This window comes from Nycticebus coucang, chromosome 7 (genome assembly GCF_027406575.1).
Source record: "Nycticebus coucang isolate mNycCou1 chromosome 7, mNycCou1.pri, whole genome shotgun sequence".
In the NCBI taxonomy this organism is placed as follows: Eukaryota; Metazoa; Chordata; class Mammalia; order Primates; family Lorisidae; genus Nycticebus; species Nycticebus coucang.
Genome location: NC_069786.1, coordinates 106,100,762 through 106,114,768, shown reverse-complemented (window position 1 = coordinate 106,114,768; position 14,007 = coordinate 106,100,762). Strand labels below are relative to the sequence as shown.

Below are 14,007 nucleotides of genomic sequence, written 5' to 3'. Positions count from 1 at the left end.
AAGTTTCGAGCAAAAGGAATATCATAAAGAAATGGAAGAGCTTGTTCCTTGGAGATGTTTTCAAAGACACAGGCTAGTGGTTTTAATTCTCATCACATCTGACGAAGGTTCAGCTTTCCCTGGACTCTGGGCATTGACTATGAACACACTGTCTTCCATCCAGTCCCTGGTGTGCTAGGATTCTTTCTTACCCTCATTCCTCCCTCTGATGTAGCACTGATCATCTGTACAGCAGCACCGTCTCCCTTCTGGGTGTGCTGCCTCCATCAGAATTAAACTTGCCGTGTTAGACTTCCCGCTGACAGAGGAAACCAGCCTCTGGCATTCTGTTTACCCAGAGCTTTTAGGTATGCATGATTTTTCACTGCCAGAGCCAAAGCAGCCAAAGTGCCACAGATTAGAGCTGAGCTTAATTAAGACCAGATCCCTATCATTACACCCTCCATGCCTGGGGCTCAGGTGCCTACACCTTTTCCTCCAATTCTCATGGAAGATAAATCACTCAATGTTTTTTCTTTTTCTTTTTTTTTTTTTTTTTACCCCTGCAAGACATTTATTTTGGATCAGAGAGATTTTTGTAGAGTGACAAAAACAGGCCGGGATACACAGTTGGAAAAAAAATAATAATAATAATAAAATAAACAAATGGGACTTCATTAAACTGAAAAGCTTCTGTACAGCTAAGGACACAATAACCAAAGCAAAGAGACAACCTACACAATGGGAAAGGATATTTGCATATTTTCAATCAGACAAAAGCTTGATAACCAGGCTCTATAGAGAACTCAAATTAATCCACATGTAAAAAGCCAACAATCCCATATATCAATGGGCAAGAGACATGAATAGAACCTTCTCTAAAGAAGACAGAAGAATGGCTAACAAATACATGAAAAAATGTTCATCATCTCTATATATTAGAGAAATGCAAATCAAAACAACCCTGAGATATCATCTAACCCCAGTGAGAATGGCCCACATCACAAAATCTCAAAACTGCAGATGCTGGCATGGATGTGGAGAGAAGGGAACACTTTTACACTGCTGGTGGGACTGCAAACTAGTACAACCCTTTTGGAAAGAAGGATGGAGAAACCTCAAAGCACTCAAGCTAGACCTCCAATTTGATACTGCAATCTCATTACTGGGCATCTACCCAGAAAGAAAAAAATTCTTTTATCCTAAGGACACTTGTACTAGACTGTTTATTGCAGCTCAATTTACAATCGCCAAAATGTAGAAACAGCCTAAATGCCCACCAATCCAGGAATGGATTAACAAGCTGTAGTATATATACACCATGAAATACTATTCAGCCATTAAAAAATATCGAGACTTTACATCCTTCGTATTAACCTGGTTGGAAGCATAACACATTATTCTTAGTAAAGCATCACAAGAATGGAGAAGCATGAATCCTATGTACTCAATTTTGATATTAGAACAATTAATGACAATTAAGGTCACGGTGGAGGTGGGGGAAGGGGAGAGAAGAGAGATAAAGAAGGAGGGAGGGGTGGGGAAAGGAAGCGCAGACAGGAAAAAAGTGAGAGAGTTGGGGCCTTGGTGTGTGCCACACCTTTTGGGGGCAAGACATGATTGCAACAGGGACTTTACCTAACAAATGCAATCAGTATAACCTGGCTTATTGTACCCTCAATGAATCGCCAACAATAAAAAAAAAAAGAAAGAAAGAAAAAGAGGAACAATCCAAGATGGCAGCTGAGTAACAGCTTCCCTGCAACAGGGCATGGTGAGTCTGGGGAGATAACACTCCAGGCATCTCTGGCTGGTGTGATCTGCCTATGATTATCCCTTTGAGGATACAGGGAGTCAGCAAGGGACTTCTGGACCCCAAGAGGAGGACAAAAACAGTGGAAAACTGGCAAGTAGTTGCGTGTGTTCAATTGACCTAATCCCACCAGCAGCTGTAAGTACAAGCAACAGTGAGACTGCAAACCAGACAGGCCTTGCCTGTGAACTCTTTCAGTGCTTTGGACTTGGCACTCTTTGGGGAAGTATGCTAAATAAAAGCTTTAGATGATGCTTTGTAAGGGATCATCCTGTCATTCTTCTCTCTCGGTAATTTCTTTGGTCTCCTGCTATTCCATCTTTACCTTTCTACCACCCCAGCCTACTACCGGGTCATTGAAACATTAAAGTGGAGAAATAAAATATGGACGAGAAAGGAAGAAAGATTTAGGACCTTCTAACTCCCTAAGCATTTAAATGCTCATTTTGAAGTCTCAGAATAATCCCCAGGTATTAGCTGATTAAAGGAAGGATTTGTGAGAAATGGGAGTGATGTAGCCATAAGCACAGCAGTGCTCTGCCAGCTGCCCCCTGAAGCTGGGAGAGGAAGGGAACTCCACAAGACGCCCCATAGAGAGTGCAGCCGTGCCAACACCTGGATTCCAGCCCAGGGAAATGGGGTTTGGACTGCTGGTCTCTAGAACTATGACAAAATAAAACTCTGTTTCAAGAAACTGATAGCAAGCTCACTATAACGGCTATGGCAAACTAATTCATTGCAAGAAATGACTGAACAGGAACAACTGTACCAAGACAGAGACCATCGGGATATTAGACTGACCACTATAAATGAAATGAGATGCTGAGAAGTGGACAACGCTTGCAAAGGTCATAGGGCAAATAAGGAACTTCTATTGGAGAAAGAGTGGACAGTGGAGCTGCTGGGACAACCGTTGTCTCTGGGCTGAGGTACCTGGGACAGGTGGAGCAAGATGGTGGCTGAGTAACAGCTTCCCTGCAACAGGGCACTGTGAGTCTGGGGAGATGTCCCTGGCTGGTGGGATCTGCCTATAATCATCCCTTTGAGGATACAGGGAGTCAGCAAGGGACTCCTGGACCCCAAGAGGAGGACAAAAGCAGTGGAAAACTGGCAAGTGATTGTGAGTGTTCGATCAACCTAATCCCGCCGTACAAGCAGCAGTGAGACTGCAAACCGGAAAGGCCTTAACTGTGAACTGTTTTGGTGTTTTTAGACTTGGCACTCAGTTGAACTGCCTTGGGGAGAGCTTGAGCAGGAATGCAGAGAATTTGGGCATTGTCTAGGGCCCCAGACTGAGTCGCTGAGCTGGACAGAGCTAATAGTGTTCAGCTGTGGGCCACAGGAAGACATTGTAAGAGAACTGCCAAGGTAAGCTCTGACCTCAGGGTTGCTGAGCAAGGATCGGGTGGGAGCTAGTAACGTATTGACTGAGAAGCCTAAAGGTGGGGACTGAGCTGCCTTAAAGCCTTAACCCTCCGGGGCAGAGTGAGACTGGTTTTGGCACACTAGAGCCTCGGCCTGTTGCCCTCGGTAGAGTGTCATGGCGTCACAGCTCATAGCAACCTTAAACTCCTGGGCTTGGTGCTGCCCGGACCTCCATAAGAGCTGCGCTGTGACCCCTGACCCATGACCTGCACCCGCCAGGCCTCCACATGCCCTGACCAGGAACTGCAGGAGCCGCGCAACCCTGCTTCCTCCCTCCTGTTCCCTCACTGCCTCCACACTGACCCGCTCATCTGGCCAGGGACTTGGTAGCCACGTACCCTCTGGAGCCCTCCCTGCCTCTGCACAGAGCCCTTCTCCTGGCCAGAGACGGCTGGAGCATTGGGCTCTCGGTGCCAAACTCAGTGGGTGCCAGGCACTCCCAGAACTATGGGCACCACCTCCCGCCCTGTTGCTGGATCGGGGTGTGTCACACTATGGATCTGCTTCCACAACCAGAACTCCCCGGCTGGGGCAACCCCAGAAGAACTACACAGGGTCAATCCCTACAAAGATCCAGCAACAATACTCTGATCCCACTGGTGTCTAATCTTGGAAAGTCACCTCCACAACTCTGAGGATGGCCAGAGGCAATGGTGAAAAACAATCATGAGGTGAAATCAACAGAAAAACTCTGGCAATATGAATAATCAAAGTAGATCAACTTCCCCAAGGATCAATGGAACAGACACACACAAGATCCCATGCACAAATAAAAAGCTGAGATGTCAGAAATCAAATTCAGAATCTGGATAGCAAATAAGATAAAATTAGAATTGTAAGCAATAACCCAAAAGATATACCAAGACTTCAACAAATTTAAAGACCAAATGACCAAAGATTTTGACACATTGAGACAAAAAGTTGCAGCCCTCAAAGATCTGAGAAACACAGTAGAATCCCTCGGCAACAGAATGGAGCAAGCAGAAGAAAGGATTTCTGATATTGAAGACAAAGCTTTCGAATGCTCCCAAACTCTCAAAGAGGAAAAGAAAAGGCAAATACAGATCACTGTCTCAGAGAGCTCTGGGATAATTCTAAGAAAACCAGTATTCATCTTATAGGGATCCCCGAAAGGGATGAAGTGGCTTCACAAGGCACACAGAATCTTCTCCATAAGATTATGAAGAAGAACTTTCCAGACATGCCAAGAGATTCTGAAATTCAGATAACAGATAGTTTCAGAACTCCAGCATGACTCAACCCAAATAAGACATCCCCTAGACACATCATAATCAATTTCACTAAAGTTAATATGAAGGAGAAAATTCAGAAAGCAGCCAGATGAAAGAAAACCGTCACCTAAAAGGGCAAGAATATTAGAATAACTGCAGATCTCTCTGCTGAAACCTTTCAAGCTAGAAGAGGATGGTCATCGACTTTTAATTTCATAAAACAAAATAACTTTCAACCCAGGATCCTGTACCCAGCTAAACTGAGTTTCATGTATGACGGAGAAATTAAATACTTCAATGACATTCACATGTTAAAGAAATATGCCATAACTAAACCAGCTGTCCAGGATATTCTCAGACCTATCCTCCATAAAGACCAGTGTAATCCTCCACCACAAAAGTAAACCCACCCAGAAAATTTTGATCAAATTCCAACTTCCACAGTCGCAAAAGGATTAAAAATGTCCAGCGGACTCTCGAAAGGCTTATCAATATTCTCACTTAATGTGAATGGTTTAAATTGTCCTCTAAAGAGGTACAGGTTGGCTGACTGGATACAAAAACTCAAGCCAGATATCTGCTGCATACAAGAATCTCATCTTATATTAAAAGACAAATATAGACTCAAGGTGAAGGGATGGTCATCTATACTCCAGGCAAATGGAAAGCAGAAAAAAGCAGGCATTGCAATCCTATTTGCAGACGCAATAGCTTTAAACCAACCAAAATAAGGAAGGATAAGGATGGACATTTCATATTTCTTAAAGGTAATACTCAATATGATGAGATTTTAATTATTAATATTTATGCACCCAACCAGAATGCCCCTCAATTTATAACAGAAACTCTAACAGACATGAGCAACTTGATTTCCTCCAGTTCCATAGTAGTTGAAAATTTTAACACCCCTTTAGCAGTACTGGATAGATCCTCCAAAACGAAGATAAGCAAAGAAATTTTAGATTTAAACTTAACCATTCAACGTCTGGACTTAACAGAAATCTACAGAATATTTCATCCCAACAAAACTGAATACACATTCTTCACATCAGTCCACACAACATACTGCAAAATCAACCACATCCTAGGACACAAACATAACCTCAGCAAATTTAAAAGTATAGAAATTATTCCTTGCATCTTCTCAGACCATCATGGAATAAAAGTTGAACTCAATAACAACAGGAATCTACATACCTATATAAAAACTTGGAAGCAAAATAACCCTATGCTGAAGGATAGATGGGTTATAGACGAGATTAAGAAGGAAATCACCAACTTTTTTGAACAAAACAACAATGAAGACACGAATTATCAGAACCTCTGTGATACTGCAAAGGCAGTCTTCAGAGGGAAATTTATAGCACTGCAAGCCTTCCTCAAGAAAACCGAAAGAGAAGTTTAAACCTTAATGGCACATCTCAAGCAACTGGAGAAGGAAATGCATTCCAACCCCAAATCTAGCAGAAGTAAACAAATAACCAAAATCAGAGCAGAATTAAATGTAATTGAAAGCAAAAGAACTGTACAACAGATCAATAAATGCAAAAGTTGGTTTTTTGAAAAGATCAATAAAATAGATAAACCTTTGGCCAAACTAACCAGGAAAAAAAGACTAAAATCTCTAATTTCATCAATCAGAAGTGGTAAAGATGAAATAACAACAGACCCCTCAGAAATTCAAAAAATCCTTAACAAATATTTCAAGAAACTTTACTCTCAGAAATATGAAAATCTGAAAGAAATCGACCAATACTTACAAGTGGCCACCTACCAAGTCTTAGCCAGAATGAAGTGGAAATGTTGAACAGGCCTATATCAAGCTCTGAAATAGCATCAACTATACAAAATCTCCCTAAAAAGAAAAGCCCAGGACCAGACAGCTTTACATCAGAATTCTACCAAACCTTTAAAGAACTAGTACCTATACTACTAAACCTCTTCCAAAATATAGAAAAAGAATGTATACTATCCAAAACATTCTACACAGCAAACATCACCTTGATCCCTAAACCAGGGAAAGACCCAACAAGAAAAGAAAATTATAGACCAATATCACTAATGAATATTGATGCTAAAATACTCAATAAGATCCTAACAACAGAATCCAACAACACATCAAAAAAATTATACACCATGACCAAGTGGGATTTATCCCAGGGTTTCAAGGCTGGTTCAATATATGTAAATCTGTAAATGTAATTCAGCACATAAACAAACTAAAAAATAAAGACCATACAATTCTTTCAATTGATGCAGAAAAAGCTTTTGATAATATCCAGCAACTCTTCATGATCAGAACACTTAAGAAAATTAGTATACCCAATGTACTCAGCCCTACTATGAAACTAATTTAGGGTTTTCACATGAAAGCTATAACCCAGTTACACCTAAGAATAGGGGGAAGGGGGAAAGGGAGGGGAGGGAGGGGGGAGGTAGGTAGAGGGAAGGAGATTGGTGGGATTAAACCAGCGGTGCATCTTACAAGGGTATATGTGAAACTTGGTAAATGTGGAATGTAAGTGTCTTGGCACAGTAACTGAGAGAATGCCAGGAAGGCTATGTTAACTAGTGTGATGAAAGTGTGTCAAACGGTCTGTGAAGCTAGTGAATGATTCCCCATGATCATATCAATGTACACAGCTATGATTTAATAAAACAAATAAAAATAAAAAGACAAATAAAATACAAAGACCATATTTTTTGATCACTGTACAATTAAGTTAGGGGTTAATAAAAAAAAATCCCTCAAAAAATATATAGAGTCAACCTTGAGACCCTGGGATGAAGCCCACTTGGTCATGGTGTATAATTCATTTGATGTGTTGCTAAATTGTGTTTGCTATGGTTTTGTTGAATATTTTTGCATCTATGTTCATTGAAGATATTGGTCTATAAAAAAAAAAAAAGGAAAGAAAATTGGTATAGAAGGGACATTTCTTAAACAAATAGCGGCCATCTACAGCAAACCCACAGCCAATATCGTATTCAATGGAGTTAAATTGAAATCATTACCACTTAGATTAGGAACCAGGCAAGGTTGCCCATTGTCTCCATTGCCCTTTAACATTGTAATGGAAGTTTTAGCCATTGCAATTAGGGAAGAAAAGACGATCAAGGGTATCCACATAGAGTCAGAAGAGATCAAACTTTCACTCTTCGCAGATGACATGGTCGTATATCTAGAAAACACTAGGGATTCTCCTACAAACTTTTGGAAGTGATCAAGGAATACAGCAATGTCTCAGGCTATAAAATCAACACCCATAGCCTCTATATATACCAACAATAGCCAAGCTGAAAAAATAGTCAAGGACTCTATTCCTTTCACAGTAGTGCCAAAGAAGATGAAATATTTGGAAGTTTATCTAACAAAGGACATGAAAGATCTCCACAAAGAGAACTATGAAACTTTAAGAAAAGAAATAGCTGAAGATATTAACAAATAGAAAAACATACCATGCTCATGGCTGAGAAAAATCAACATTATCAAAATGTCTACGCTACCCAAAGCAATATATAATTTTAAAGAAATTCCTATTAAAGCTCCATTGTAATATTTTAAAGATCTTGAAAAAATAATACTTCATTTTATATGGAATCAGAAAAAACCTCGAATAGCCAAAACATTACTCAGCAATAAAAACAAAGGAGGAGGAATCATGCTACCAGACCTGAGACTGTACTATAAATCGACAGTGATCAAAACAGCATGGTACTGGCACAAAAACAGAGAAGTAGATGTCTGGAACAGAATAGCGAACCAAGAGATGAATCCAGCTACTTACCGTTATTTGATCTTTGACAAGCCAATTAAAAACATTCAGCGGGCAAAAGATTCCCTATTTAACAAATGGTGCTGGGTGAACTGGCTAACTATCTGTAAAAGACTAAAACTGGACCCACACCTTTCACCATTAACTAAGATAGACTCTCACTGGATAAAATAATTAAACTTAAGACATGAAACTATAAAAATACTTGAAGAAAGTGCAGGAAAAACTCTTGAAGGAATAAGCCTGGGTGAATATTTTATGAGGAGGACTCCCCAGGCAATTGAAGCAGTATCAAAAATACATTACTTGGACCTGATCAAACTAAAAAGCTTCTGCACAGCCAAGAATATAGTAAGTAAAGCGAGCAGACAGCCCTGAGAATGGGAGAAAATATTTTTAGGTTATACCTCTGTTAAAGGTCTAATAACCAGAATCCACAGAGAACTCAAAAATATTAGCAAGAAAAGAACAAGTGATCCCATCTCAGGGTGGGCAAAGGACTTGAAGAGGAACTTCTCTAAAGAAGACAGATGCATGATCTACAAACACATGAAAAAAAGCTCATCATCCTTAATCATCAGAGAAATGCAAATCAAAACTACTTTGAGATATCACGTAACCCCAGTAAGAGTAGCCCACATAACAAAATCCTCAAACCAGAGTTTTTGGCATGAATGTGGAGAAAAGGGCACACTTCTACACTGCTGGTGGGAATGCACACTAATACGTTCCTTCTGGAAGGATGTTTGGAGAATACTTAGAGACCGAAAAATAGACCTGCCATTAGAGCCTATAATTCCTTTACTAGGTTTACATCCAGAAGACCAAAAATCACAATATAACAAAGACATCTGTACCAGAATGTTTATTGCAACCCAATTCCTAATTGCTAAGTCATGGAAGAAGCCCAAGTGCCCACCGACCCACGAATGGACTAGCAAATTGTGGTACATGTATACCATGGAATAGTATGCAGCCTTAAAGAAAGATGGAGACTTTACCTCTTTCATGTTTACATGGATGGAGCTGGACCACATTCTTCTTAGCAAAGTATCTCAAGAATGGAAGAAAAAGTATCCAATGTACTCAGCCCTTCTATGAAGGTAATTTATAGCTTTCATATGAAGGCTATAACCCAACTATAGCACAAGACTATGAGGAAAGGGCCAAGGAAGGGGAAGGGAGGGGGGAGGTTTTGGTGGAGGGAGGGTAATGGGTGGGGCCACACCTACGCTGCACCCTAGAATGGGTACAGGCAAAACCTACTAAATGCAGAATACAAATGTCTACATACAATAACTAAGAAAATACCATGAAGGCTATGTTGAACAGTTTGATGAGAATATTTCAGATTGTATATGAAACCAGCACATTGTACCCCTTGATTGCACCAATGTACACAGGTATTATTTAACAATAAAAAAAAATAAATAAATAAAAAGAATCAATTAGTAGAAGATTCAAAATGAACAAAATGGTACTGGCCAACAAGACTTGAAAATAGCTATTACAAACGTATTCAAAGATTTCAAAGAAAATACAATCTTAATAAAGGAACAGACAATCTTAATAAAAAAAAAAGAAAGCTATAACACAGTTATAACCTAAGAATATGGGGAAGGGGGAGAGGGAGGGAAGGGAAGGGGGAGGATGGGCAGAGGGATGGTAATTGGTGGGATTACACCTACACTGCATCTTACAAGGGTACATGTGAAACTTACTAAATGTAGAATATAAATGTCTTAATACAATAACTAAGAAAATGCCAGGAATGCTATGTCAACCAGCATGAAGAAAATATGTCAAATGGTCTATAAAACCAGTGTATGGTAAGCCATGATTGCATTAATGTACACAGCTATGATTTAATAATAAATAAATAAATATTGATTCTTTGCCTACACTGATGGTAATAATATTTAATGTTTGAAGTTAGAGTTTACAAAGCCCTTTCACATCTGGCTCTCATCTGGTTCTCAAATCCATCTGCTAAAGATTCACAATCTTAGTCGTGGCCAAGAATATCATTCTCATTTTACAGATGGGAAGACAGAGGCTGAGAAACACCACCACACCTAGTGAATAAAAGGAAAATCACATCTCCTAATAACTCACAATTCTATGAGCTCAAACTTTACTGTGGTTCAGTAGATACTTAGCAAATGGAGAAAAATGGCCAAATGCATCTATAAGAATGGATCCATAGACACTGGAGAGTTCTCTATTGTAAAACAGAGAATGTCACTCACAGACATTTAAAATATAAGACAGTTACACATGCACATCAAGAGAAATAAGATGATAAATAACAAAGGGATAACTATATAATAAGCATATCATATGCTACAGGAATTTGATAAGGAAGATTTTATATGATGGAATAATAGATTTCAAGCATCCTAAGGAGGCAGAGCATTTGCAAATCGTGGGTCCCATCAACTTGATAGGATAAAAATCAAAATATCATCAGCTAAATCAATGTAAGGATGAGTCCTGCTTTCTAATGGAATAACAACAATCAGAAATGTTATTTTTTAATTGTCTCATCAGACATTACCTGTAAGTACAAACTAATGAAAGAATTAGAATTAAAGGAATAACACTTGCCAATGAGTACTCAGCACTTACTACCAGCATATTGCCCACATTTACATTCGTTATCACATCTAATCTTACACCCACAAACCTGTGAAGAATAGTAGTCATTTTATCATGATTTGCTGGAAGAGAAACCTGAAGCTCAGAGAGGTTAGGTTGCGTACCTGCTGTCACAGAGCCACGAAGCGGCAGAACAGCCCTGTCACACCCCCGCCCCTGAGCACACTCCCGTTTAATCTGCCAGCACTGGGCTGAGTGTCTCCGCATCTGTGCATAATTACGTCTGTTTTAGAAATGAGGAGCTGAGACTCAGATCCTTCCCATCATCCCAAAACTAGCAGCAGAAAAAAACAAGATTTGAACTCCAGTCTGTCAAAATCTAAAGAAAGAGCTCTTTACCATCACTCAGCACCATTGCCCTGGACATTTCTTTCCACAAAGAAAACAGTTTTTTTTTAAATTGACACATTATTCTTGCACTTTTATTTTTTCTTTTTTCAATTTTTTTTTTTATTGAATCATAGCTGGGTACATTAATGTGTTCTTGCACTTTTAAATGCTACTTTAAATTAAGCCCATGCTACCTGGAAGATCTTAATGATTCACAGATAAGTGTAGATTCCACTTCCGAAGTGCATTTGTTTTATTATTTTAAAATATTCAATTCTATAGAAGATAAAAAACCAAATGTGATAGATAAAACCTCTGGCTTTCACTAAATATAAATAAGCGATCAGCAAGTAGTACATGCATGTTAAACACAGGTACTAAAAATACGTGAGCCCAGGGAATGCTCAGCAGGCTAATGGGAATCTACTGCTGTGGCCAGCGTGTTCGCCTCTGCATCTCTCTGAGACCCAGGCACCTACTGTCTGTAGGTTCCCTTTCTACTACCTCATTTCCAGTCGTCATAACCAGGGTGGAAGCTGAAGTAATGGGGAGAGAGACAAGAAGTATGAACCTTCCCAACCCCAGAATCAGGTAGTGCGGCCCTTCCACCTGCTCGCACTATGTCCTGCACGGGTTCCCTTACCCTTCTCTTGCTCCTTGCTTCATGCACTATGTTTCACCTTGATTCCATTAACCTGAGTTCAGATGTCTTACTCTGGTCTGTGAATCTTCCTGTTCTGTGACCCCTGGGACAGATGGCTTGCTGGTATTTAATAATGTATCAGAGGATACCATTGGATCAAGGTAATTTCCCACGTGACATCTCTAAAGGGTGCTAGCATCAAGAACAGCAAGAAGTTGAAATCAGAGAAGGAAGACTGGAGAACCTGAGGCTCTCTCTTTACTTCTTTTCCACTCACCTTCCATCAGCCAGGGTTGCTCGTGCCACAGCCCAGGCAGCGACAAATGCTGCTGGAAACCCTGCAATCAGAAAAGGATTCAGACACTGTAATTCTTTTATGACTAACAGTTTTTCCTTTTCTCATATTCACCACACAAGAATATACTATTAGCAGTTGAGAAAGACAGACAGACATGAAAAATGTTGATATGGAAAGAAGAAAAGCCACTTAAATTTCATCTTGTCAGTTTGAGAAATGAGCAAAAACATTGATGTTTGTTCTGAAAAGTCTGAAGATGAAGGCTGGTCAAATGAGCAAGGTATGGTAAAGCCACATTTGGAGGAGACTGATGTTTCTGGGGCCAGAAGCAGGTGGTGGTTGCTGCATTTGACTTGGATACCTGCCCCACTGACAGCCACATGCTTTTAAGGAGTGGAACAATGAGAAGAACTTGTGAAAATCCAAAGGATGCTGATATTTTAAAAAAGTTAGAACTTTGGGTACAGGTGAAACTTACTAAATGCAGAATATAAATGTCTGAACACAATAACTAAGAAAATGCCATGAAGGCTATGTTAACCAGTTCGATGAAAATATTTCAAATTGTATATAAAACCAGCACATTGTACCCCATGACTGCATTAATGTACACAGCTATGATTTAATAAAAATAAAATTAGAACTTTTTCATTTTAAAAGTAGAAGGCATAGAGAGGCTACACATAAAAGCTATAAAATAAGGAAATTTTGACCTCTTCCTTTTTGGGCTTATAATGGTCCAAGACAGAAGCATTTGCATGTATTAATAACTTAGCAAAGGGTGATCAATATGTTACTTTGATGATTTGAGCATAAGATACTTTTCCTTCATAAATGATAAACACCTGCAGTGCTTGTAACATCAAGTCCATCATACTGACCATAGGTCTTTTCCCCCCTCGTAAAAGTTCAGTTCATGTTATGGTTTAAGCCATAACTTTTCATGGAACACTGCAATGGCGAACTAAAACACTTAACAGATGACTTTTCATTATGAGGCCTTTACAAAAGATGTTAAAATGAAGACTATATGGAGACCATAATGAAAATACTTCAAAAGCTAGGAAGCACCTTACAAAGGGAGAAGAAAAATGTTTTTAGGATATACAGGGAGATATGTCTTTTGCTTAACATTATCTTGCTTAAGTAGGGTTGGTAAATTATTTCAGATTAAAATGAAGGTACAAGGTGAGGGATAGGGGAATGAGTGAGCAGGGAGAGGGGAGGAGGGAAGGAGATGGGGGATCATGTTGTATGTCACACCTTTTGGAGGTGGGATACAATTATAAGAGGGACTTTACCTAACAAAGGCAATCAGTATAACTTAATTCTTTGTACCCTCAATGAATCCCAAACAATAAAAAATAAAATAAAATAAAATGAAGGTACAAATGATTAGGTTACATTGTTTGTGCTTCTTAGAAAAAGTTCTAGTTGTAGTTGAGTCCTTTACCCAGGGGGTGTGCCCTGACATTGTGCACCTCAGGTTAGAGCTTCCCGATCAACTTCCATCCTTCTGTCTTCAATTGTGTTTTTCTCTCATGGGGGTGGTAGCTGTTTATCTATTAGTTGCATGTTAGTATTGAGTGCATTGGATACTTGCTTTTTGGTACTTGTAATACTTTACTAAGAAAAATGTGCTTTATCAGGCGTGATGGCTCAGGCCTATAATCCTAGTGCTCTGGGAGGCTAAGGTAGGTGGATTGCTTGAGTTCAGAAAGTCAAGACCAGCCTGAGCAAGAGCTAGACCCCATCTCTACTAACAAAAATAGAAACTAGCCAGGCATTGTGGTGGGCACCAGTAGTTCCAGCCACTCAGGAGATGAGACAGGAGGATTGCTTGAGCCCAAGAG

At 39.6% G+C, this 14,007-nt stretch overlaps 1 protein-coding gene across 2 annotated transcripts in view; it reads right to left on the bottom strand.

Moving 5' to 3' along the window:
- Positions 1 to 14,007, bottom strand: part of PTH2R (parathyroid hormone 2 receptor) — a 168,952-nt gene that overhangs the window by 59,024 nt on the left and 95,921 nt on the right. For both annotated transcript variants that reach the window (XM_053597515.1, XM_053597514.1), the window contains exon 8: positions 12,134 to 12,194. In XM_053597515.1, the coding sequence (XP_053453490.1) occupies positions 12,134 to 12,194 (61 nt within the window). The remainder of the gene's footprint in view (positions 1 to 12,133; positions 12,195 to 14,007) is intronic.